Genomic DNA, 24473 nt, shown 5'->3' on the forward strand with positions numbered 1-24473 from the left:
CTAGTGGAAGCTAGTCAATGCGAGGCCTCTGTGCTACTTAGTTAAGTTTGTTTGTCTAAAAGGACAGTGTGCACTTACATTAAATGTTTGTAATAAACAAAGAGATGGGCGCCAGATTTAGCTAAAAGCTGCTTTCCATCTGTAGACCATTGCTTTAAAATAAGTTGGGTGTCATTGGCTACCAAATTGGGAGAAAGGGGGATAAAATCTGATACAAATTTTTGAAAAAGGAAATATGGGAACGCAGGCATGCTGCCGTTCAGATGCACACAACCACAACCACAACCACAACCTCCTCCCTCTCTCACCCAGAAACACACCCTGAGGCTTCATGACAGCCTCAGTGGACGGCCGTTAGTTGCTCTGCTGATGATTCATGCTCCAGCTATTGTTCCACTCTGCTTGTGGTTTTCATCCTGCAGGATCCGAAGGTAGACTGATGACCTCAACACATCTCACTTTGTTCCACAATGTTGTGACTGCTGTGAGTCTTCACTTGCAGCTTGAGCAACATCTTTATCACACACAAGAGGAATTCCAGCTGCCGTTTGCAATAATATTTTAAAAACAGAAACATGACATTTAAAAAAAGAATTTTACTTATTTCAGAGAGGAAGTCTTCAACTAAAGAGGATGTGACACCACACATTAACGACCACAGATAGTTCTTCAGTTCTGTCTGATGTCTCTGTATTTCATCCTCTTTTTTCTGTGGTAACTGACTTCCTTTCTCCTGCAGAGATCTGCATTGATTTTCTGTTGTGTCACGGTGAAGCAGCACTGCTAAATTCTTCTTTTCCTGTTTCCCACCAGGCAGGGTGTGTTCACTGGAAACGCTCCTTGTGTCCAAACCCTGAGGCTACATGACAGCTATAGTTCCTCTGCTGATGGGAAAGTACGTCTCTGCAGAACCACAGATACATGCAGCCTTCAGGTTTCTTTATGTCACATCTCTGTACTCGTGCTCTGGTTTAGTTTTAGGCAGACATCCATCAGGTTTGGGCTTTAAACACCTGTTCTGGTCACCACCAACAGAAAACATCTGTGTTTTCTCTCTACAAACAGAGATTGAGTTGTTCTGAGGTGTCTCGTTCAAAACACTGAGAGCAGCTCTGAGTCTAGAGTCAAGCTGCTGACACACTGCTGAAGGCTCTCGCTACCTGTGATGTGCAGGAAGAGAAGTTCCAGCCCACAATTATTCACTGAGCTCCTGCTCCACCAACACACTGTCTCAGTCATCCTAATGAAACATGATGTTTACTGAGGGCCATCACAGGGAAGCACACAAACCTTGTTCTTTCTCTTCACCTGCTTCAGTCTTATTCTCCTCTTTCCTGGATGGATGCTCCAGGGGGTCCCTGAGGTCCTGGTCCTAACATGTGGGGCTGGTCCAGGACCTGAGTGTCCATGAGGTGAGGTACATGTGGTTGAGTGTTTGTGTGTCTGTGTTAGAGGCCCTGAGTGAAGTGTAGAGGTCATCTGGTTTGTTAGATATGTGTTGTTGCTGCTGCATGTTAAGTTGTGTTTCTGACTGAAGCCTGACGAGATAGATGCTGAGTGAGTTCAAGAGGTTTATTCATTTCTTATTTATCCTTTCTGTTCATGGTAAGACTGAGTATGTTTGTGTGTGTGTGTGTGTGTGTGTGTGTGTGTGTGTGCGCGCACGCGTGCGCGTGCGTGTGCCTGTGTGTCATGATGCACACTTCTGCCAACCTCTGAAATCTGCTGTATGAATCAGACCGAGGAAACACCAAGTGCTGTTATCTGTTATGTGACAAAAAACAACACGGGTCAAACTAACACTGTCTCCTGTAATACAAGAAGACAAGAAGACAACATCACATGTGAAGAACTGTGTCCCTCTGCATGAATCCAATGAGCCAACACAGGAAACAACCAGACTAGAACCAGACCAGAAGTTTCATCTCAGATCTGACAGTCATGTACTCTGCCTCGAGGGCGGACCGGCCACTGGGAGTCCAGGCTGAGGCTGGTGGCAGAGGTGTGGGAGGCTGGGTCATTGTGGGCCTGAGGAAATCCAGGAGGAAGGTGATCACTAGAGAAGGCCAAGAGTCAAAGAGACACGAGTCACTTCAGGCTACTGTTTTTGATTTTTAGTGATTAGCTGTTGCTTGTGTGTTGTTCTGCTCCGTGTATCAGTTTCGGCTTCATGCTTTGTGTTTCACACTGTGACATGTATTTGCTGACAGAATAATAAACATGTGGCTGTGTAATATACTTAGCGGCTAAGTGGTGTTTAGATAAGATCACTATCTCTATCAGTGTCTGAAAAATCAGTGGGTAGCCCAGTGTTAACCACCACCGCCATATCACCACAGTCTCATGAAAGCCCGAGCCGGCCTCTCTCTCTCAGCTGAGCCTCTTCCTCTCTAGACTCAGAGCAGCTCTCAGTGTTTCTTACAAGACACCTCAGAACAACTCGATCTCTGCTTGTAGAGAGAAAAACACAGATGTTTTCTGTCCTCCAGCCATGTTGGTGGCAACCAGAACAGGTGTTTGAAGAGTACAGAGATGTGACATGAACACACCTGAGGTCTTGAGAGTGTGAAAAAGTTTGCCCAGAGGAAATCAGACAGAACTGAAGCAGCAGTGAATCATATCCGTCAGGGATGACCTGCAGAGTGGGTCTATCTGCGGAAGTGAATGTGAATCTGTGGGAGTGTAACATCCTCATTTAGTCCAAGACTTCCTCTGTAAGTGGGAAAACTCCCTATCAGAGTTCCTGAAATACTTTGAGAAGATTTTTTTTCATTTCATCATTTTCTCAACACACAGAATGTGTTTCTTCACTGCAGAAAGAAAAAAAAAAACAATTCTTTGTCTGCAAAATATTCTTCAACTTGAACTTTTTTCATGTTTTTTGTTGTTTGCAGGAACGTTTTTATTATCTGTTCCACTTCGTAATGTTTTTCCTGCTGCTGTGATTCAGCAGACAGTTGTGAGTCGGTCTGAGGCTGGCTGTCTTCAGCACAGACCTCTTCCTCCTCCTCTTCCTCCTCCACTTCCTCCTCCTCTCCCTCCTCCACTTCCTGCTCCTCTTCCTCCTCCACTTCCTCCTCCTCTCCCTCCCCCACTTCCTCCATACCAGTCTCAGACTCTGGCTGCTCCTCCTGCTGACCCTCCCTGCTCCTGGTTACTGGTCACTTTTTGGCCTGAGAACCACTCTTGTTTCCTTTTGAGAACAGGGACTTTAAACACGTTATCTTCCTCCACCATCAGGTCTTCATCACTGTCCCTCACTGTGCCGCTCTGTCTGCACTGTTCACCACAGTCTGCTCTCCTTCTGTTTTCTCGCTGTTGGTGCTTATCTCGTCCTCTTTCTGACTGACAGCTGCTTCACTCCTTTTATCTTTTTCCAGCCTCACTGTTTTCCTGTCTCTGCTGTGTCTTTTTTGTTGCAAGCCCCAAACACAATATATTCCAAGTCATCTGCCTTCAGGTGAAACACCAGACTGAGTTCATCATCTTTCTTACTGAGGATCACTCGAAACTGCCGCCTGTGTGAAACAGCGTGTTTCAACAGGCAGCTTCCTGATGGGAGAAACTATCTTCCCGCTTCTCGACAGTTCCCTCAGCAACACATCATCACTGATAAACAGCGGGATGTTAGACATGATGACTCATCGTTTAACAGGTGTATTGAGAGGAGACACTGATACAAATCGTTAACAACAATGCCGGTCTCGATCACTTTGTTTACTTTTTAAGTATCATCCACAAAGATGACCACCGCGCCGTTCATCCGAGCAGCAGATTTAATGCTGCTGTGACCAACAACTCCAGGTAAAGTCCACCTCATCAGTGAGCCCTGACACAAAGAAAACAAATGCAAAGAAAGGCCAGTTCAGAACGTAACATGAGTAGAAGTTTATGTTCTTTTATTAACAATTTCCTTTTAACAATCATCTGCAGAGTTGAAGGGCACGTTTTGCTAGTTTGGTTTCCATCATCGTTCAACAGTGAGAGTGATCTCTCCAAGGATTCACAACGTTCTTATCACCACCTAACCTTTTTCTGCTCTGCCTGTATTTGCATCCAAATCCTGTATATTTGCATGTCAAGTATCATAATTAAAACATAAAGCACAGCTGGAGCTGTAACCCTCAGCAAACCTCACAGCAGTACAACTGTAGCTCTGTGTTTTCTTTGCTGTAACGACTCCTGAGAGGTGAGAATGTCGTCATCACGTGTTCTGTGACGAGTTAATACGTCCTCTTGTTGGTCAGCAGCAGACATACTGAGGATTTCAGCTGAAGGCCCAGAAGAGGCAGCAGCTCCTGATAACGTGTCATGATTACACCTGATGTGTTGTGGGATGACTTATTGTTGGAACACATAGAATTATGGGCTAAAGATGGAAATACAGATGAACTGATGAGGTTCTTAGATGACTTTTGATTCTCAGACAGATACTGTAAATACAAAGGTTTGTCTTCAGGTCAATGTTGCAGAAACATGAGTGCAGGACGAGTTATCAACATTTTAAAGATTTTATAAAGATTTTACAGGAAGTCACAAACTTTAAAAGTTACAAATTAAGTCCTAAAATATACCACATAGCCATATCAACATTCAACATCACACACAGAAGCAGATAACAGGTGTGCCGGTGTGATTCATACAGCAGATAACAGGATTTTCCAGCCAGCAGGAAGTGTTGTCATATTTATTTATCCAAAGATGTTGCAGCGCAGCATTTCAGGTTACAGATCATGAACGTTACTGACAATGATGCTATAAAAAGGCTCAAACAAACATGTTTTTTCAGATTAATTAAGGAACAGTAAAGATTATTCACTGTGATGGAGCTGTGAGCCTCAATGTCAAGTCTATTGTGTGTCTCACACACACACACACACACCTGTGAGCTCCAGCAGGTGAACACACTGACAACTACTTCTTCGCATTGGTCAGAAACCTGAACACCTTGATCCACCTCAGACAAGAAATTACACAGAAGCAGGAAAGATAAATGCCACACTGGCAGGTTTGGAGTTATTATTACATCATAATCTTTTTGTAACATGTCAATTATTCTGGGCCAAAAGTTCATCATATCTGGGCACGATATCAAAATGCAGTCAGCATTTGATAGATTTAAGTGTTGGCTGTTGATTCCGTTTGTTTTTTTGTTTATGGAATCAAATTCTGGACTTGAGGACCCCCGTTGGTTTGAGGCCCAGCAGGATTCCCATTGGTCAGAAGTCCCAGGTCCAGTTCTCCACCATCAGGTCCAGGTGACACATCTGGTGTGCGGAACTTCAGCCACCAAACTAAAAAGAGGCAAAGAAGAGCCCAAAGCACAGACGTCACAGCTGCTGTAATGATGACAGTGGTCCAAGTCTCCATCCTTTCTCCAGTGGTTCCCTGATCAGCCACAGAGACGAAACAAACAGAACATCACATTCAGAGCTGGTGGGACACCATGACTCTGACATGGAGCATGTTGAACATGGTGCAGCTCTCTGACAGAACACATGTGTTGGGATCATGTAATGAAACATCCTGTAGTACTGGGAGGGATTCAGTTTGTTCCCCACATTTGTTGATGATTTCAGCACATGTGCAGCAGTAAAATGATGCCGAATTATCTCTGAGCTCTTCCTGTTACTATTGTACCCCTGGATGTGTGGACAGCTGTTACTGAATCACGCTGATACAGAGGGAAACTTAAAAATGTGAGAATCCTAAAGCAAGTTCTGCAGGTCGACTGAGCGGCCTTTCTTTGTGTCAGATTTCCCTCATCTGTTAATAACTGCAGGTCAGGTTTGACAGGTGAACTGCTCTGTTAACATAACGGAGCTGCTACCTGACACACCTACAACCCATGATGCCCTGCGGCAGACAACCTCTTTCGCCCAACCTCTCTCTCTCTCTCAACCCCGCGCGCACAGCCTCTCTCTCTCTCTCTCTCTCTCTCTCATCCTCGCGCGCTCGGCCTCTCTCTCTCTCTCTCTCTCAACCCCGCGCGCCCAGCTCTCTCTCTCAGCCTCGCGCACACAGCAGTCACCCTTGATGGAACACGTTTTCATACATTCGTCTTCTTTAACTGCACAAATGTCTCTGGAACCGTGTGTGTAATTACGCGCGTCTCCCTGCAGAGAGTGAGCGGTAAGACTTACATTCAGAGGTGGGTCCAGGTGTGTCTGAGTGTCCGTCGTCTCATTTTCAGTTCCCTGATCAGCCACAGAGAGGAAACAAACACAACATCACATCCAGAGCTGACACTGACATGGAGCATGTTTTGTACTACGTGTGCTCTTTTATCAGCTGCAGAAGCTTCAGTGTTGCAGCTTTATTCTCTTTATAATAAAGGAGGCTTACAGGTGTGGCGGTGGTCTGATCCGGGTCTTGATCCAGGACCTTGATCCTCCAGGCAGAGAGACCTTTTCGCTTTCCATCTTTTCTTCCACATATGCCAAGTAATCACCCTGGTCCTCCGGCTTCACCCGCTGCAGGGTCGGAGTCAGGTCTCCGCGTCTCCTCCAATCAGAGGGCAGAGAGAGTCTCTCCTCAGAGCCGGTCCCATATGTGATGGTCCCGGAGGACAGGTCAAGCTCACACACTGTCTCCCCGTTTCTGACCAGCCTGAACTTCCCCTGCGCTCCTGAGGTGACGTAGTCGAACTGGAAGCTGACAGCTCCACCTGCACTCACTGACACTTCAGAGGCTCTGACAACGTCCAGCTGGGTCAGTGTCCCCTCACAGCTCAACTCGAACAGCCCGTTGTCGTTGAAGTTTATGTTCTTCAAGACCACCGACGCGTTCAGGTCGATCCTGTCCTCGTAGCCCGGACCCGGCATCCAAACACCGTCCCATCGAGCCACCAGAACAGTACGTGAAGAGTCCAGTGGGTGCCACAGCTCGGCTCCCTTTTTCTGGCAGCTTGCAGTTTTTGTAAACTCAAAAGTGTCTCCTAGAATGACAAAGACACCTGAAATACTTGAGATCAGGCTGAAAAGAGAGAAGAGAAGGAGAGAATCCATTTCTGTCCTCTGTGGAAGAAGCAACAGCTCTGATCACTGACTGACTGACTGTGCAGAGTTATGAATGGGAAAAGGGGGGCGAGGCTTGTCGTGCTGGGATTGTTATTCTCCTCTCACTCATTTTTGACTCAATGTCGCCTCCTGAAGGGCTGATCACAGAACTGAAGCACTAGTTAATCTTATCTGTCACAGAGGACCTGCATCTGTGAAAGTGAATTTGTGGTGTGACATCCTCATTCAGCTCAAAACTTCCTCTGATAGTTGAAGATTTCTTGAAATCCTTTGAGGAGATTTTTCCCTTTCATCATTTTCTCAACACTTTCTTTCACACCTTTTTGCACTAGAATAGCTGTGATTAGTGATCAAACACAACAAGCACAGATTGATTTGTCATTACAGACAAGAATGTGTCTCTATATGAACAGCACACTTTGTGTTTCCACTGCAGGACTAGAGAAGACACAGAATCAGTGGATCTGTTGTTTAGGATGTGGATGTGAGGAATATTTGTAAGAATATGTGTGACTGATGTGGCTGCCATGTCATTCTGTCGAGGGAACTAATCACAGCACGGGAACCAAACTTCAACAGGTTGTGTCGAGTTAACCTGTGAGGAGACAGCGACCCAGCTGGACATTGTCAGAGCCTCTGAAGTGTCAGTGAGTGACTGGACTGATGTGTTAGTTACACTGAGAGCACGGGCTCTTTGGAGGTCAAATGTCTCGTCTTATGATTTCTCCTCATCTGCTCTTCAATGCACTGCTGTAAATAAATCTTTGTTTTAAACACATATTGTTCCTGTTCATTGCAGCCTCCTCCATCAGAGTCTGAATGTTTAGATGAATTACTGTGAGTCACTTTGGACAAGCTCACAGCGTCACATCACACTTTTCACTCTGAGCAGTTTTTGGTCAGAGGACTTTTCCACCATATCAGCCTCTGTGCATCACACTGCTCTCTATCTTAATGTACAACGGATTCATCTGGCTGTTCTCTGGTGAATAAACACTCGAGAGAAGAAACCACAAATGATCCCACGAGTTGAAGAGCTTTACAGATGCGGCGTGGTGGAAAGGGAGTTACGGTGTTGCAACAACGCCACCTGGGGTAATTTCACAACCCGGAAATTCTGGGCTAACTTTCAATGAATAAGGTCACACAGGTGCGATGATACCACGGGGCAAGAAACAGTTTTCAAATTAAAGAGAGCACACTTTATTTAACACATGAGTAAATCAGCAAAAATATTTAAAAGTTCACACACACACACACACACACACATCATCCATAATAATATTATCACATAAAAAATAAGCACACTGCAGATGCAGAGATCAAAGAGCAGGGCTGTAGTTTACAGGGTGGCAGGGGCAAACCAAAAGTAGAACAGTCTATAAATTAAAACACCTGTGACACTGCACTCACACACACTGGACACTCGTGAAGGGGACGACCACCAGGGACTGAACTGCCACCTTGGACCACAGCACATAACCAAAACACACAAAAACAAGTTAAAATAGGGGGCTACACAGAGCTGGTATGGAGTAACAATGCCAGAAACGGCCGTAGTTATCACGTGAAATGAGTTGGCACACTCACACACTCACATCTGTCCAGACAAATAAAACAGATGGAATCTAATGCAACATATTCAGTTTGTTCATCCTTGTTTGGTTTATTTAGTGTGACTGACTGACAGACGTTAACAGAGGTTTGGAGGTTATTTGCTGCAGAGGGTTATATTATTGTTAAAAAGCACTTATTATTTTAAATATTTTTCTAACCTGACAGGCACGCTTGAGGAGCGGTTCACCATTACTCTCCTGCCTATCAGGTCACACTCGGGGATCGACACTTTTTGTCTGGCATGACGGCGACACGCAGGAGATGCAGCAGCTAACGTGAGTTGTTCAAAAACCTTCTTTAGTTTTTGTGTTAGTTACACTGAGAGCGCGGGAACAAAAGCGCTCAAAAAGCGTCAAAAGAACTTGACATGTGCTCTGACTGTGCAGTGTGCAATGCGCATGCGCAATTCACATTCGAACTCTAAAAATATTACCTGCAGGTCATGAAGAAAAAAAAACAAATGAGAGAAATCAAAAACTTTGTTTTGGGTCCTTTGGACATATATTTAGTTCAGTATAAATCAAACTTGATGTCTCTAAATGCCAGACTTTGTTAGCTGGTGTGACGAAAATTTCCTCGATCTTAACGTGAACAAAACTAAAGAGCTTGTCATTGATTTAAAAAAACAAATGGTGGAAAACCTAAGGCAAGTACAATTCATGGGAATAAGGTCGAAATTGTTGAAACTTATAAGTACTTAGGCACTGTTTTTAATTCACAGCTGAAGTTTGACAAAAATATTGAGTCCATTGTCAAATGAGGCCAGCAGAGAATCCACTTACTAAGAAAGCTGAACTCTTTTAAAGTCTGTAACAAAATGTTGTGTATGTTTTATCAGTCTTTTGTCGAGAGCATTTTAACTTTTTCCTTCATCTGCTGGTTTGGTGGCCTGACTGTAAGAGACAAAAACAGCCTCTGCAGCATTGTAAAGGTCTGCTCTAAAATAATTGGCACCCAGCAGAGGGACTTGGGGTCTTTGTGGGAGAGGCAGGTGGTTCAGAAAGCCAAAGGAATAATTTCCCAGTATGGCCACATCCTGTCCTCTGAGTTTACGACGATGCCTTCGGGCCGCCGTTTTAAAGCACCTATCAGGAGGACAAATAGGTATGCCAATTCTTTTATCCCATCTGCTATTAAGCTCTTGAACGTGGACAGTGGCAGCCACTATGTGTAACATTGTAAACTTGTGTCCCAGTGTCCCTGTAACTTAATGTGTCACTTATTATTTATTACTATTTTACTCTTATTCTTGGTCTCTGTTATTTAGTTGTGCCACTCCACACAATTATGTGACAGTGGCCTAAGTGCCTTGGCCCCCTGGGGATATGTACTGATCTGCATATTAGTGTACTCCCGTTTGTCGCCTTGCTGCTCATTGTTATGTCATGGTTGTTGTTTGTGTTTTTCTATGCCAGAACTGCTTGAACTGAATTGCCCCCCGGGGACTAATAAAGTTGTCTGAACTGAACTGAACTGAAAGAATGAGTTTCACAATCAAATCAATAATTTTATCTTGTTTCAAATGGCAGCGATTAGTTTGAATCAGGACATGAGAGTGGAGCGGGGAGCGGAGCGTGCGGGGAGCGGAGCGTGCAAAATATAGTCGGAGCACAGAGCGGGTTTTAATCCAAAGGCCATAGCAATGGTTCCGTTTCTCTCCAGTTCCATTCCGATACCGCTCTCCACGGGTCTAAGCATGCACAAGTCCACACAGACTCACGTGTGCCTTCAAGGGTTACAAGGCCTACATCAGAGGTCATTCATTCAGAGATGAAGTTTGTAAAATATTTCGAAAAGCAAGCAGACAGGTCATATAGGTGCAACATCAGGAATTGCTCCCTCTTTTAAATTTGAGCGAGTGTGGAGCGAATGAAATTTTAAGTGAGCGGAGAGCGGTCTTTGAGCGGAGCGGTCTGGTATGACTTTGAGCGGTGGAGTGAAGGAGCGAACACCCACATAAGCGGGGAGCGGAAATTATCACCGCTCCACTCCGCTTACATGCTCTGGCCTGAATGAACAACTGCATGTTACACTTTTTTCAGTGTATCTGTGGTAGTGAATGTGTGGTGTAACATCCTCTTTAGTTGAAGACTTCTTCTTTTAGATAAGAACTTTGTCTGAGTCATTTTTCAACGTGACTTGATCGACTTCTTTTTCACCTCAAGCCGACATGTCTGCACTGAACTGTCTAAAAAAACACAACTTTTTCATACATTCTTTTGACTCGTGTCCCCAAAATGTTTCTAATCAAATCCACCAGTTTACAGAAAGGTAGCGTTTCATTTGGTCACCTGACACCATAAACTTCTGATGTCGAACACAATGTGAATAAGCTTTTAAAACAACAACATCGCTTGTGAACATCTGGTGAAGCCGGCCTGACCGCAGGATCATGTGTGGTTCCTTTGTGGTGATCACTTGAGTGTTTGTTCACCAGAAAACAGCCACAGTCATTTAAACAGGCTGCACGGAGGGTGCTGTCACGGAACATTACCCTCCAACCAAAACTGGTTAGAGGGAAACATGTAATTTAATGTGTGTGCTGAAGAGAGTGAGAACCCAAAAAAAGGAAGAATAAGAAGCTGGAAAATATGTACCAGAGAGGGGGCGGTGGTGCATGTGGCACGGTGTATGATTTGATTTATTTGTTACTTGGCTCTCAGCGTCAGATTCAAACTGATCACTGAAAGACGTGAAACCACTCTGGGATACATTATTCCCTTTTCATCGCTTCATTTGATGAGTCTGAAACATTTGAGCTTTGGAAATGTGTTTTGAAGTCTCTTCTTGTATCTCCTCTCATTGCAGATTCTCTTCTGGTCCCTGTGTGTTTCCCCTCCTTGTGAACAGGCTCAACTACCGATGAGATCCAGCGGCAGCAGCAGAGCCCCAAAAGGCCGCGATCAAGTCGGACGCTTTTCCCGGCAGCCTTCAGTCTGAACAGGATGGCACACAAACCAGTTTATTATACATGTTATCAGACACACTTGTGCCTACATGTGCACAACATCAAGTTGGACACAGTTCTGATGTCAAAGGAGCGATTATCCAATTATCCTCCTCTCCTTTCTGTATGTACTCTTAATTTCTCCCATCTCTTTGCCAGTCTGTCTTTGCCTCCCTGCAAGAAACATCCCAGCAAGATTCCTGTTTTTGCCTCCCTCTGTTTTTGGAACACATCGCCTTCACCCAGCCCTTCCGGCTTGGGTTCCCTGTGTACTGACCTGTTGTGTCAAACTGTCTCTGAGTCATGCTTACTATTTTTTAGGGTTTTTAGGGTTTGGGGGGTTTTTAAGGGGAACAAACTGGACCTGAGGCCCTGATCCTCCTCTGGTTTAAGGCTGGCAGTCACTGTGTCCTCAGTATGTTTTATAATGAGCTGGGTTTTTATACTGTAACCTGGATAACTACTGCAGAAGTGATTAAAAAGAGACTGAATAATATTAAAAGCTGATGACCTTTGAACTCAAGAAGTCCACATGAAACAGGAAGTGAACTTCTGGATGTTATTTGTAAAAATGGAAAGACAGGGAGGGATTGTTGTGGATAGTCAGAGGTGTGAGCACATATTGATCTGAGGGTCCTGTGCTACAGTTCCCACATTAGTCTGAAACACAAAGCTCTCTGTTCTCCAGACACTGCAGCTCTTAAGTGCTGTTCTTCCACAGGAGTGATCGATCCTTTATGGCTCCTCACTCACTTTTTCCATGTTTACCGCAGGACGGGTGGCGGCTGATAGTTCCAGTTTGTAAAAACCCCTTGAGGCAAATTTGGGAGGCCAAGAGGACGATGGTGGAGCAACAGTTGCAGACCAGTGAACAGTTTTCTGTCTGCGTTTGACAACAAGTGTGAATCTACCGAATGGTTTTGACAAGAGACCAGAGTGTTTGAACATTTACAACATTTATCCAGCATAGGGGTGCAGAAATATCATCCATTTGGAGCTCTGTCACCAGAATAAATGTCAGCTGAGTGCGTTTCTGCAAAACCACAGATAATCTTTTTATATTTCCTGCTTCGGTTTTGTTTCTTGTCTGAGGCTCAGGTGGACCAAGGTGTTCAGGAAATAGTGAGCACTGTACTTCTGCCTTTTTGTAAATCAACAATTTCCAGTGTTGCTCAATAAACATATATTCCTAAATAATGGTGTCATTCTGCTTTAAAGAACCATCACAATCAGTGTGTTTTCTCTCAGGATGAAGCAAATAAAACTGTCCAAATCAAACCTCACAGTATTTCTCCTCCTGACTCACTAACATCGACATGCAGCTTCTCTCTGATGAATATTTATCATGACGACAAAATAAAACTTTCTGGAGTCTGTAAGACTTCAGAACAGTACAAATGATATCAAATGTATCTGGTTTGTTTAACATGATATGAATGTGATTTTAAAAATAAGAACAATAACAATAATGAAGCGTTCTGCAGAAAATAACCTACAAACCTCTCAGCTGCTGATTAACAGAACAGCAAGGCTGCAGCTCTCTTGGTTTCATGCCTTTCTTTGCTTTGTCGTTCGTTCCATGATAAATATTTGCAAACGAGACAATAAAGGCGTGTTTGTGTATTTAATGGCTACTTGGTCTTTAGATAAGATCAATCTATATCCTTGTGTACTGCACTAATAGACAGTTAATGACCTAATTTAGCCACTTTAAACAGGATACTAACAGCTGGAAGTGTTTAGGAGTTCTCAGCCGGGGGTTTATAAAGCTACACCTCGATCACTGTTGAACATCACTTGAACAGCCTGCACTCTGATTTGCAGTGACTCACAACTGTGCAGTTAACTGTTAAAACGAAATGGACCACAAAACCACAGAAACATCTTCACATATAACGTTCTGAACTGGCCTTTCTTTGCATGTGTGTTTTTAACATTTAATCAATTTCTCTATAGGAACATTCAACCCTATCATGTCTGCAAACCTGCAAAGGAATCACCAAAGAGAGGATGCTCCCTCTAACTCCAGAACCTGCCTGAGATTTATCACATTTTAAAGTTTTCTTTAGTGTCACAGTTATTCAGTGTTCGCTGTCTGGACATCTGTGGGTACATTAGCAGCAAGAGTAGGTGATTCGGCTACTTTAAGCGGCGCTAATGTGCCAAAATGTTCCACTAAAAGGAACCATACGACCTGTTTCTGTTCCACTAATGAGTCCTGAATCACGAGAAAGTGAACATCGTGTGTATTTTACCACTTTCACTGACTAACAGCTGTTAGGAACCTCTGGAATGTGAGCGGCTTCATCTACAAATGTCTTTGTTGGACACATTAATCAAGTGTTGCTTAATGAGAACCAGGTCTGACAAGTTCACCAGAGGACAGCTCCTCTTATGTCATGCACCACAGCAGTGGCTGTCCCGGGCTCTCTGCTGAGGAGAGCTTCTACCTCTTCCTCTGCTGATCTTGATGGTAAATGGGGTCGTGTTTCATACAGAGCTGCAACAGGTACTCAGTGGACATGTTTTATTAACGGAGGTCTTCCGGTGTTGTGTTCACGTCACAGCCGAGCTGAGCCGGGGAGGTAAATCCCCTCGACTGCTGCAGGGTCAGCTGACCTGACACATTCACAGTGCACACAAAAGACAGATGTTGGCAGATGTTGGTGGGTTTCTTTCTCTCTAACTCTAACTCCACACAAAGGCCAGAGCTCCTATACACATTTCTACTGTGTGTGTGTGTGTGTGTGTGTGTGTGTGTGTGTGTGTGTGTGTGTGTGCTGTAGTGTCTTGGTTAGAGAGTAACTACTGCTGTAAGTCTTTGAGTGTTTGAGTTCATAGAGAAGAACAAAAGAAAAAATCACATATATTCTCTGTGTGATTCATGACACACTTCCACCGGGATCAATCAGTTATTTCTCTCTCCGTTCACTACCATATAAAAACAATATACATTTCATTTAGGAAGCAGAACACAGAAAAACATGTTGTATTTTGATAAAATAGAGATTTATTTACAGCAGTGCATTCAAGAGCAGACTGTGGCACATCGTATGATACAAAACACTCATCTCTTCAAGCGGTCATTGTAGTGGCAAACATAAGCTGATCATGATCATGCATATAAACTGATTTGAGAAATACACCTTGAAGTTGTGTGCTAACAGTGAATATTAGCCTGATGTAAGACCAAGGTCAGATGCTGCCTTTATAATAACAGGGCTGGAGTGAGGAAGCACTCAAGGCCACAGATAGAGGCCTGGGTGAGACACTTTGTAGGCATTAAGGAACACATTAAAAAATGAAGATGAGAGTCTCGTGTGATCATGACGAGGGGGGTGGTCCAAGAAGGGCATTGGTGACATCAACCCCAGGTATAAAAGGGGGTGATCCCGGGAGATTTCTCAGCTGCCCCGGGGTACCTCATGGATTTATTACTTCTCTTAGAATGAACACCTTTTTGAACTGAAGACCTGCTGCCTCGTCTTTGATTTGGACTTAGTCTCTGAACAGCTTCTCCTTTAATTTGGATTTTAACCTTTGAGCGGATTTACAAAGCAATGGCAGACGAGTGGGGAGCTGAGAAACACGACCTGGTTCTCGTCACCAACAACGCTTCTAACATGAGTCCGGCTGCTGAGCTTGGCAACTTTCTTTAAACAGTGAATTTAAAACAAAGTAAAAAATAATAATTTTGATATGACAGTTACACTATACAATGTTGAAGGTGCTGTGAGGTGTTACTCACAAGAGAAGTAAGATAATTCAGCAGCTGACTGATGTTAAATGGAAGATCAATAATCATTAATAATTGCAAATCAATTTGTAATCGAATCAAGACTTCAATGATCAGAATCGAATCGGGAAATTGGGCTGATTAACCACCCTAATGATCAGCCATTGTCTAGCCATGAAGCTTTGAAGGGCCCACATCCTCTTCAGAACCAGCAGGGTTCTCCTCCTTTACAAGACTCATCTCCACGTCTGTGGAGGGTCCTTCAGCACCGGGTCCAGAGGAACCATGTGGTCCACTCGGTCTGCAGGATTTTATCCACCAACATAAACCGAAGCCTGCTAGACCAGCAGCCACAAACATGAACACCGCTACAGCGCTGACGGTCCCACTGCAGGTTCCCTTCTGTTCTCCAGCTGGTCGCTGCGTTTGCTGCACAGGAGAACAAACAGAGGAATCAGATCCAGACAGATATGATGTTTTTCCTTTTCATCCCTCTGACATCACATCATAACATCATGCATCACATGTGATCAGAGTTTTTCTCTACAGCAAGAACAATTTCTCTTTATTTTGTCCCAAAGTCAGCAGATAAAGACACATTGAGAACAAACACATGTTCCATGTGAGGAACAGAAGCTGCCATGAAAACACTTTATATCAAGTAGATATGAAACAACATGTTGAGTGTTTATCATGGAAACAGTGACGTCTTGGAAACAAACATATATAATATATATCATTTAGCTGTCAGTGTTTGACATGGAGCATGTTTTGTACTACGTGTGCTCTTTTATCAGCTGCAGAAGCTTCAGTGTTGCAGCTTTATTCTCTTTATAATAAAGGAGGCTTACAGGTGTGGCGGTGGTCTGATCCGGGTCTTGATCCAGGGCCTTGATCCTCCAGGCAGAGAGACTTCTTCTCTTTCCATCTTTTCCCTCCACATATGCAAAGTAATCACCCTGGTCCTCCGGCTTCACCCGCTGCAGGGTCAGAGTCAGGTCTCCGCGTCTCCTCCAATCAGAGGGCAGAGAGAGTCTCTCCTCAGAGCCGGTCCCATATGTGATGGTCCCGGAGGACAGGTCAAGCTCACACACTGTCTCCCCGTTTCTGACCAGCCTGAACTTCCCCTGCGCTCCTGAGGTGACGTAGAAGAAGGAGAAGCTGACAGCTCCACCTGCACTCACTGACACTTCACCACCACCAGCTCTGACTGACTGTTCATGTTTGTGGCTGCTGGTCTAGCAGGCTTCGGTTTATGTTGGTGGATAAAATCCTGCAGACCAAGTGGACCACATGGTTCCTCTGGACCCGGTGCTGAAGGACCCTCCACAGACGTGGAGGTGAGTCTTGTAAAGGAGGAGAACCCTGCTGGTTCTGAAGAGGATGTGGGCCCTTCAAGGCTTCATGGCTAGATGAATGTCTTGTGGTGGTCCTCGGCCTCAGGCCAGCATCTGTGTCTCTGCTGCCTCCCTACAAACTCTCCTCTTCAACACAGCCTACAACCACCAACACCCTCTGTTCTCCTCCACCTCTCTGCTCTGTTCATCTTCAACTTTGAGTCTTAGAAAAGCTCTTGCAGCCTCCTCCATCAGAGTCTGAATGTTTAGATGAATTACTGTGAGTCACTTTGGAGAAAAGCGTCTGCTAAATGTAAATGTGTTTCTGTTAGTTAACCACTGGTAGAGTTCAGCTCAGTGATCTTCTCACACACACACAGCGTCACATCACACTTTTCACTCTGACAGTTTTTGGTCAGTGGACTGTTCCACCACATCAGCCTCTGTGCATCACACTGCTCTCTATCTTACCACAAATGATCCCACGAGTTGAACTAACAGCTTTCCAGAGGAAGGAAAGGAAAAAGCCTTCCTCTCTTGACTTCCTCTGCATGTGTTGCATTGTGTTGTTTTCCTCGAGCTCAGATAATCTGTTGATCTGTCAGTGAGCCCAGACACACAATGATGCATGTGGAAATAAAGGCAGAGCTGCTGCTTCTTGTTTACACAGGCTAATTTTTACAGAAACATTCATCCTCTCAGCTTTTACTGACACACACACACACACACACACACACACACACTCAGTTAACAGAGGCGTATTTAAGCACAGAGGCAGTTAAAGCAGCACAGTAGAAATGTGTATAGGAGCTCTCGGGTGGTGACACCTGTCTTTCATTCTTCATACAGAGTAAACAACAAGGCTTCATGGTAACATGGTGTGAGTGTGTGTGTCACTCTGTGTGGCTGCAAGGTAGCACTGAACACCAGGTGAACACAGGGTGTGTGGAGTTTACACTACCCTCCTCATGTCAGGGAGGAGAAGGGGAGGGAGAGAAGGCAGACAGGGGGAGAGAGGACAAAACCAACCAGAGAAACCATATTTAGAAACAAAAGAAGTTGTTGGTGGAGAAGGAGGACGTGTTTGTCTCACTGACAGATTAATGACACCAGCACACTCACTGTACAGGCCCGGGACAGTTTGTTTCAGAGTGAGACAAAGGAGGAGAAGTTTAGCCTTTCTCTCTCTCTCCTTCTCTCACACAGCCATGTTGCTTCCTGAACAGATCTGCTCAGCATCTGTCTTCTTCCACCTCACCCAGCCTGCCAGGTGAAGTCCACCACCAGAGTCTCATCTGAGCAGTGGTGGTTCTAGACCAGTTTTAATAGGGGGCCAGGTTGGGGCCGGCTTTTTTGTAAGGGGGCACATACAACCCGGAAAGAAGGACAAATCCCTCATTCAGACAAAGCAGTGTTTACAATTTCAGCTATTTTGATTGGGTAGTAAACTGCTGAGACACTTTATTTCTGCCTCTCCCTTCAGAACAAAATCATTGCAAGAAATCTGTCATTGTATTATTGATGCAGACTCCCTGTCAGGGGGGCCACAGGGGGGTCCAGACTCAGAGTTTCTGTATCTGAGACACACAGATTGTGTCAAACACATGAAAAGAATCATATGAGGCGACAAAATGTGCTGTCAGCAGCTTGACACAAGACTAAGAGCTGCTCTCACTGCCTGCCAGTCGACCTTTGATGAAGCGAGAAAACATTAAGCAGAGTGGAACTACAGCTGGGGCACGGATGATCAGCAGAGGTATCTAAAGCTGCTTGTTGACGCTGTTGTACATGACTGGCAAGGGCTGCTCTTGGCCTGATGTGTGTGAGGCCTGAGGACCAGCTCCCAGTAGTCTGTGGTCAAGTTCTCTGGCCTCACACGCCCGTAACAAGCCAGTAAACTCCAGAAACACCCACATCTGCATCTCCTGTGTGTCTGTATCAGTCCACAGAGCTCAGCTCAGAGAGGAAGTGTGGGTGAATGTGTGGGGGGTGATTAAGCAGGAGGCTGAAGACAGAAGGAGAGAAAAAAGCCTGAAGCTGTCCACCTTTGTCTTACAGTACTAGAACAGCTGATGGACTGGAGAGGAAACACAGGATCATGTTGAGGGATTGAGGCGGACCACAGTGAACCGCGGCTGGAACTCCTCTCGTGTGATCATGATGTCGCTCGAGCTGCAAGTGAAAACTCAAATATGTTGAAGTCATCACTCTGCCTTCTTTTATTAAGTTCCTTGCCACAAACCGCAAGTTTGCACGCCGTCGACTCTCCTGATGACTCTGTGAATTCTCTCCAGACATTAATCTGCTCTCTCTACACATGTGGTGCAGTCAGACTGAGGACTGAGGAGCAGGTGTGATCATGACATGTTATCAGGAGCTGCTGCCTCTTCTGGGCCTTCAGCTGACATCCTCAGTATGTCTGCTGCTGACCAACAAGAGGACGCATTAACCCGTCACAGAACACGTGATGACGACATTCTCACCTCTCAGGAGTCGTTACAGCAAAGAAAACACAGAGCTACAGTTGTACTGCTGTGAGGTTTGCTGAGGGTCACAGCTCCAGCTGAGCTTTATGTTTTAAATACGATGGTTTACACACAAATATACAGATTTTGGATTCAAATACAGGCCGAGCAGAAGAAAGGTTAATTGATGATAAGAATGTTGTGAATCCTTGGAGAGGTCTGCCTGAAAGCTCACTGTCCACAGAGAGGCCTCTCCACTCTGTGATTTGGGGCGAGGGGCACATTGTTAATCCAACCCTGCTGCCTGTTTTTACACCGAACACGTAACTATGTCAAAGCAGATAGCATCACAGTAGCCACTTTGAAACAGGACAATACAAGCTGGGAGTGTTTAGGAGTTCTCAGACAGATCAGGGGTTTTTACTGAGCTACACGCTGTGAGGCCACCAGGTTGAGACCAAAATGAGACCAGTATCAATTCCCAAAGAACTGGAGATGTCCAAAATATCTGTAGTAGTATGTCTGGTCCTGGTGGACTATCAGGTCCATAATGTCTTGCAGCCTGTTGGCTAGTGCTTTTGATAAAATCTTGTAGTCCGTACATAAAAGCGATACCGGGCGCCAGTTTTTAATGTCCAACAGATCTCCTTTTTTTTGGCAGAAGCGTTACCACTGCTCTCCTGCAGCTCTGTGGTAGGCGATTGTCTTTAAAACTGCTATTAAAAACAGTTAAAAGGTCCTCCCCCAACACCCCCCAGAATTCCTTGTAAAATTCTGCAGGGATCCCGTCAATCCCAGGAGCTTTGTCTCCCTCCATGCCCTTCAGGGCCGTGTATAGTTCCTGGAGAACCAGTGGTTCCCCCATCTCTGCTCTTCCGGGATTTTTGGCAGCTCCCTACAGAAATACTCAAACATGTATTTATTTTCCTCATACTCACTGCTGTAGAGGTCTGTGTAAAACTGTACGGCTCTTCTCCGGATCTCTCCAGGCTCAGTCAGTTCTGCTCCGGAGGTCGAATGCAGAATTCTGTTTTTCTTCTCCAGGCCGAAGAAGAATTTGGATGGAGCGTCCACCAGTGCCGCAGCCCGATATCTGGACCGGACCAGCGCCCCCTGAGCCTTTGTGCCTAGTAGGTCTCAGATCTTTTAGACTTGTGATCTTTAATATGATCTCGATTTCCAGTGGATTCTACTAGGCTCTGAATTTCCACAATCTCAGTCTCCAGATCTTTCATAGATCTGGTAATGTCCCGTGTGACGTTGAAAGTGTACTGCTGACAGAGCTGCCTTATCTCACTCTTCCCGTGATCCCACTACTGTCTTAGAGAAATAAAATCGTTTTTCCTGAGTCTAAAACCTTCCCGGAAATACCTAAAAACGTCTTTAAAATGGGCATCTGACAACAAATTGGTGTTAAAATGCCAATATGCGCTCTTAGGTTTTAAGTTAGCGATAAAAAAAAAACATTACAAAAGGCAACAGAGTGATCAGTAAAACCAACAGGTGTAATGCCACACTTCTTAAAAATGCTAAGATGGTGCTTAAAACAATAAATCCGGTCTAATCTAGCAAGAGAAATTAAAATCCCTCTAGAGTGAGCCCAGGTATAAGTTGTCTTCACCACCGTCATTCTTCCCTCCAACACCTCCTCCACTTCAAAAGACACAGGGGTAAAACTCTTGGCAAAGAGGATGCCCCCCCCCCCCCCCCCAAACTGATTGTGCTTTTGTAGCTCAATAGCACTCCATTTGTTTGAAAAGTAATCTTCTATTTTAACAGATTTTGCATTCTTGGTTTTTTGTAGGAACGATTTAATTTTGCCAACAGTGTAATATTTTGTCCTGCTTTTCTTTGAGGTTTGGATTTCCTCATCCTCTGTTTCTTCCCCTGTAGCCTACAAGATTCCTAATCTGAGCCTTTCTGCGCCTCTGTTTGCTTCTCGCTCCCCGGACCTGCTGTCCCTTTCTTTGCTTGAAGCTCTCCAGAATTTTTCCTTAGTTTTCTTTTCAGATGTGGCACTTTTAAAAGGTCATCCTCATCCCCCATTTCACAGTCGCTCTCTTCCACTGCTTCTTCCACCGCCGCCCTGTTACCTGCACTCTTTTCCTTTGGCTTTGTATTTGTCTTATCCTCTCCTGTCTCCTCCTGCCCTCCCACACTCACCTGGCTGTACTGTTCATCCTCATCCACCACCTCCTCTTCCACCTGCTTCCTCTGTTCCTCACCTGCTTCCTCCTGCACCTCCGCCTGTTCTTTCTGTTCCCCACCTATTCCCTCCCGTCCATCTCCACCTGCCTCCTCCCGTGCCTCCATCTCCACCTGTCTCCCCTGTTCCTCACCTACCTCCTCCTGTACCTCCACCTGTTTCTCTGTTGCTCCTCCACTGCCTCCTTCTGCGGCTCCACTTGCACCTGTCTTTCCTTCTGACCGTCCTTCGTCCTGCTGATATCTTTCATGGAGGATATGTCCCTCCCTTCCACACCCAAAACATTTGGTGCTGTCAGAAGAGACAAAAATTATATAATCAAAGTCCTCCACTCTGATCCTGAACGCCAGGCTCAGGTCTTGGTCCCTGTTATTCAGGATCATGAGGACATTTCTCCTATGAGACACTACATGCTGTAGCAATGGAGACTTACATCCCGACGGCACTTTGCGAATGGGTGACACTATTTTGCCGTGTCGGGAAAGCTCTTTCACCAGCTTTTCATCTCTTATGAAGGGAGGGACATTTGACAAAGTCACCTTCTTTGCCGGTGTGGCGAGCGGCAACACGGAAACGAAAGCGTCTTTCACCGTGATGCCGCTCTCCACCACCGCGTTAGCCTTTTCTATTGTGTCCACAAAAATGACCACAGCCCCGTTCATCCGCGCCGCATCTTGACACTGCTGTGGCCGACAGCCTGACCCACTGCCAGGCTGCACTCCTCCACTGACACTGACGAGGGCACGGACATCTTAATGCCGTGCTTCCTCGTCAGCTTAGTCAGCTTCATTGTGCGGCGAACATACACACCCGCGCGCGCGCACACACACACACACACACACACAAACACACACACACACACACACGCACCTACAAACTTGTAACACACGTACACTGTAAACCTAAAAAAAAAAGAAGGTTTACCATTCATTCATAAATCGCTAAGCAGCTGATCGATCGCTCCGCTCACGCTCACAGCACACTCACTCCAACGCTCAGAGAGAGAGAGAGAGAGAGAGAGACGGGGTGTTTCGGGACCGACGGGCCCGAAAGGGCAGAGAGAGAGGGAGACGGGGTGTTTCGGGACCGACGGGCCCGAAAGGGCAGAGAGAGAGGGAGACGGGGTGTTTCGGGACCCGGGGGGGGGGGGGTAACCAATCACAGCTCAGGACATCATTCATAAACATCTGCACAGACGGAGCTCAGTCAGTCAGTCAGTCAGTGATCAGAGCTGCTGCTTCTTCCACAGAGGACAGAAATGGCTTCTCTCCTTCTCTTCTCTCTGTTCAGCCTGATCTCAAGTATTTCAGGTGTCTTTGTCATTCTAGGAGACACTTTTGAGTTTACAAAAACTGCAAGCTGCCAGAAAAAGGGAGCCAAGCTGTGGCACCCACTGGACTCTTCACGCACTGTTCTGCAGAGAGTGAGCAGTCAGACTTACATTCAGAGGTGGGTCCAGGTGTGTCCGAGTGTCCGTCGTCTCATCAGCAGTTCCCTGATCAGCCACAGAGAGGAAACAAACAGAACATCACATTCAGATCTGGTGGGACACCATGACACTGACATGGAGCATGTTTTGTACTACGTGTGCTCTTTTATCAGCTTCAGAAGCTTCAGTTTTGCAGCTTTATTCTCTTTATAATAAAGGAGGCTTACAGGTGTGGCGGTGGTCTGATCCGGGTCTTGATCCAGGACCTTGATCCTCCAGGCAGAGAGACTTCTTCTCTTTCCATCTTTTCCCTCCACATATGCAAAGTAATCACCCTGGTCCTCTGGCTTCACCCGCTGCAGGGTCGGAGTCAGGTCTCCGCGTCTCCTCCAATCAGAGGGCAGAGAGAGTCTCTCCTCAGAGCCGGTCCCATCTGTGATGGTCCCGGAGGACAGGTCCAGCTCACACACTGTCTCCCTGTTTCTGACCAGCCTGAACTTCCCCTGCGCTCCTGAGGTGACGTAGAAGAAGGAGAAGCTGACAGCTCCACCTGCACTCACTGACACTTCAGAGGCTCTGACAACGTCCAGCTGGGTCAGTGTCTCCTCACAGCTCAACTCGAACAGCCCGTTGTCGTTGAAGTTTATGTTCTTCAAAACCACCGATGCGTTCAGGTCGATCCTGTCCTCGTAGTACTGACCCAGGATCCAAACACCGTCCCATCGAGCCACCAGAACAGTACGTGAAGCGTCCAGTGGGTGCCACAGCTCGGCTCCCTTTTTCTGGCAGCTTGCAGTTTTTGTAAACTCAAAAGTGTCTCCTAGAATGACAAAGACACCTGAAATATTTGAGATCAGGCTGAACAGAGAGAAGAGAAGGAGTGAAGCCATTTCTGTCCTCTGTGGAAGAAGCAGCAGCTCTGATCAATGACTTACTGAGCTCTGTCTGTGCAGAGTTTATGTGTGTGTGTCTGTGAGTTCGGACAATGGAGGGGGAGAGGCCTGCCTGCCTGCCTGCCTGCCTTCCTGCACGGCGAGTGCGGAGGAGGGAGAGGGTGAGGAAGAGGCCTGTCTGCACTGCGAGTGCGGAGAAGGGAGAGGCAGTGGGAGAGGCTTCCTGCCTGCCTGCCTGCCTGCCTGCACTGCAAGTGCGGAGAAGGGAGAGGGAGAGGCAGGGGGAGAGGCTGCCTGCCTGCCTGCCTGCCTGCCTGCCTGCCTGCCCGGTGAGTGCGGAGGAGGGTGAGGGAGAGGGAGAGGCCTGTCTGCCTGCACTGTGAGTGTTGAGGAGGGAGAGGGAGAGGCAGGGGGAGCGGCCGGCCTGCCTGCCTGCACTGCGAGTTTGGAGGAGGGAGAGGGAGATTCCTGTCTGCCTGCCTGCCTGCCTGCCTGCCTGCAATGTGAGTGCGGAGGATGGAGAGGCAGGGGGACAGGCTGCCCGCCTGCCTGCCTGCACTGCGAGTGTGGAGGAGGGAGAGGGAGAGGCCTGTCTGCACTGCGAGTGCGGAGAAGGGAGAGGGAGAGGCAGGGGGAGAGGCTGCCTGCCTGCACTGCGAGTGTGGAGGAGGAAGAGGGAGAGGGAGAGGCCTGTCTGCACTGCGAGAGCGGAGAAAGGAGAGGGAGAGGCAGGGGGAGAGGCCTGCCTGCACTGCGAGTACGGAGGAGGGAGAGGGAGAGGGAGGGGGAGAGGGAGAGGCTGCCTGCCTGCCTGCCTGCCTGCA

At 46.2% G+C, this 24473-nt stretch overlaps 1 protein-coding gene across 2 annotated transcripts; it reads right to left on the reverse strand.

Moving 5' to 3' along the window:
* Positions 1–4648: 4648 nt before the first annotated feature.
* On the reverse strand, positions 4649–23670 carry LOC115589218 (uncharacterized). 2 transcript variants are annotated; one of them, XM_030430001.1, is made up of 3 exons: positions 22984–23670; positions 6144–6197; positions 4649–5388 (listed from the first exon to the last, which is right to left on the reverse strand). In XM_030430001.1, exons 1-3 carry the CDS (start codon positions 23644–23646, stop codon positions 5155–5157), a joined length of 951 nt encoding a protein of 316 aa, XP_030285861.1. In that variant the 5' UTR covers positions 23647–23670; the 3' UTR covers positions 4649–5154. The 2 variants fall into 2 exon arrangements, with proteins under 2 accessions (XP_030285861.1, XP_030285860.1); XM_030430000.1 differs by lacking the exon at positions 6144–6197 and adding an exon at positions 22769–22822.
* Positions 23671–24473: the final 803 nt, after the last annotated feature.

The sequence above is a fragment of the Sparus aurata genome, chromosome 10 (genome assembly GCF_900880675.1).
Source record: "Sparus aurata chromosome 10, fSpaAur1.1, whole genome shotgun sequence".
Classification (NCBI taxonomy): domain Eukaryota; kingdom Metazoa; phylum Chordata; class Actinopteri; order Spariformes; family Sparidae; genus Sparus; species Sparus aurata.

What these genes read in the sequence shown, in the direction of transcription:
- LOC115589218 (XM_030430001.1), bottom strand. Translation starts at nt 23,646, where the DNA reads ATGGCTTCACTCCTTCTCTTCTCTCTGTTCAGCCTGATCTCAAATATT. An exon ending in ATCAGACCACCGCCACACCT is followed by an intron (nt 6,198 to 22,983) that starts GTAAGCCTCCTT and finishes GTGGCTGATCAG; the next exon opens with GGAACTGAAAATGAGACGAC. An exon ending in ACCTGGACCCACCTCTGAAT is followed by an intron (nt 5,389 to 6,143) that starts GTAAGTCTTACC and finishes GTGGCTGATCAG; the next exon opens with GGAACCACTGGAGAAAGGAT.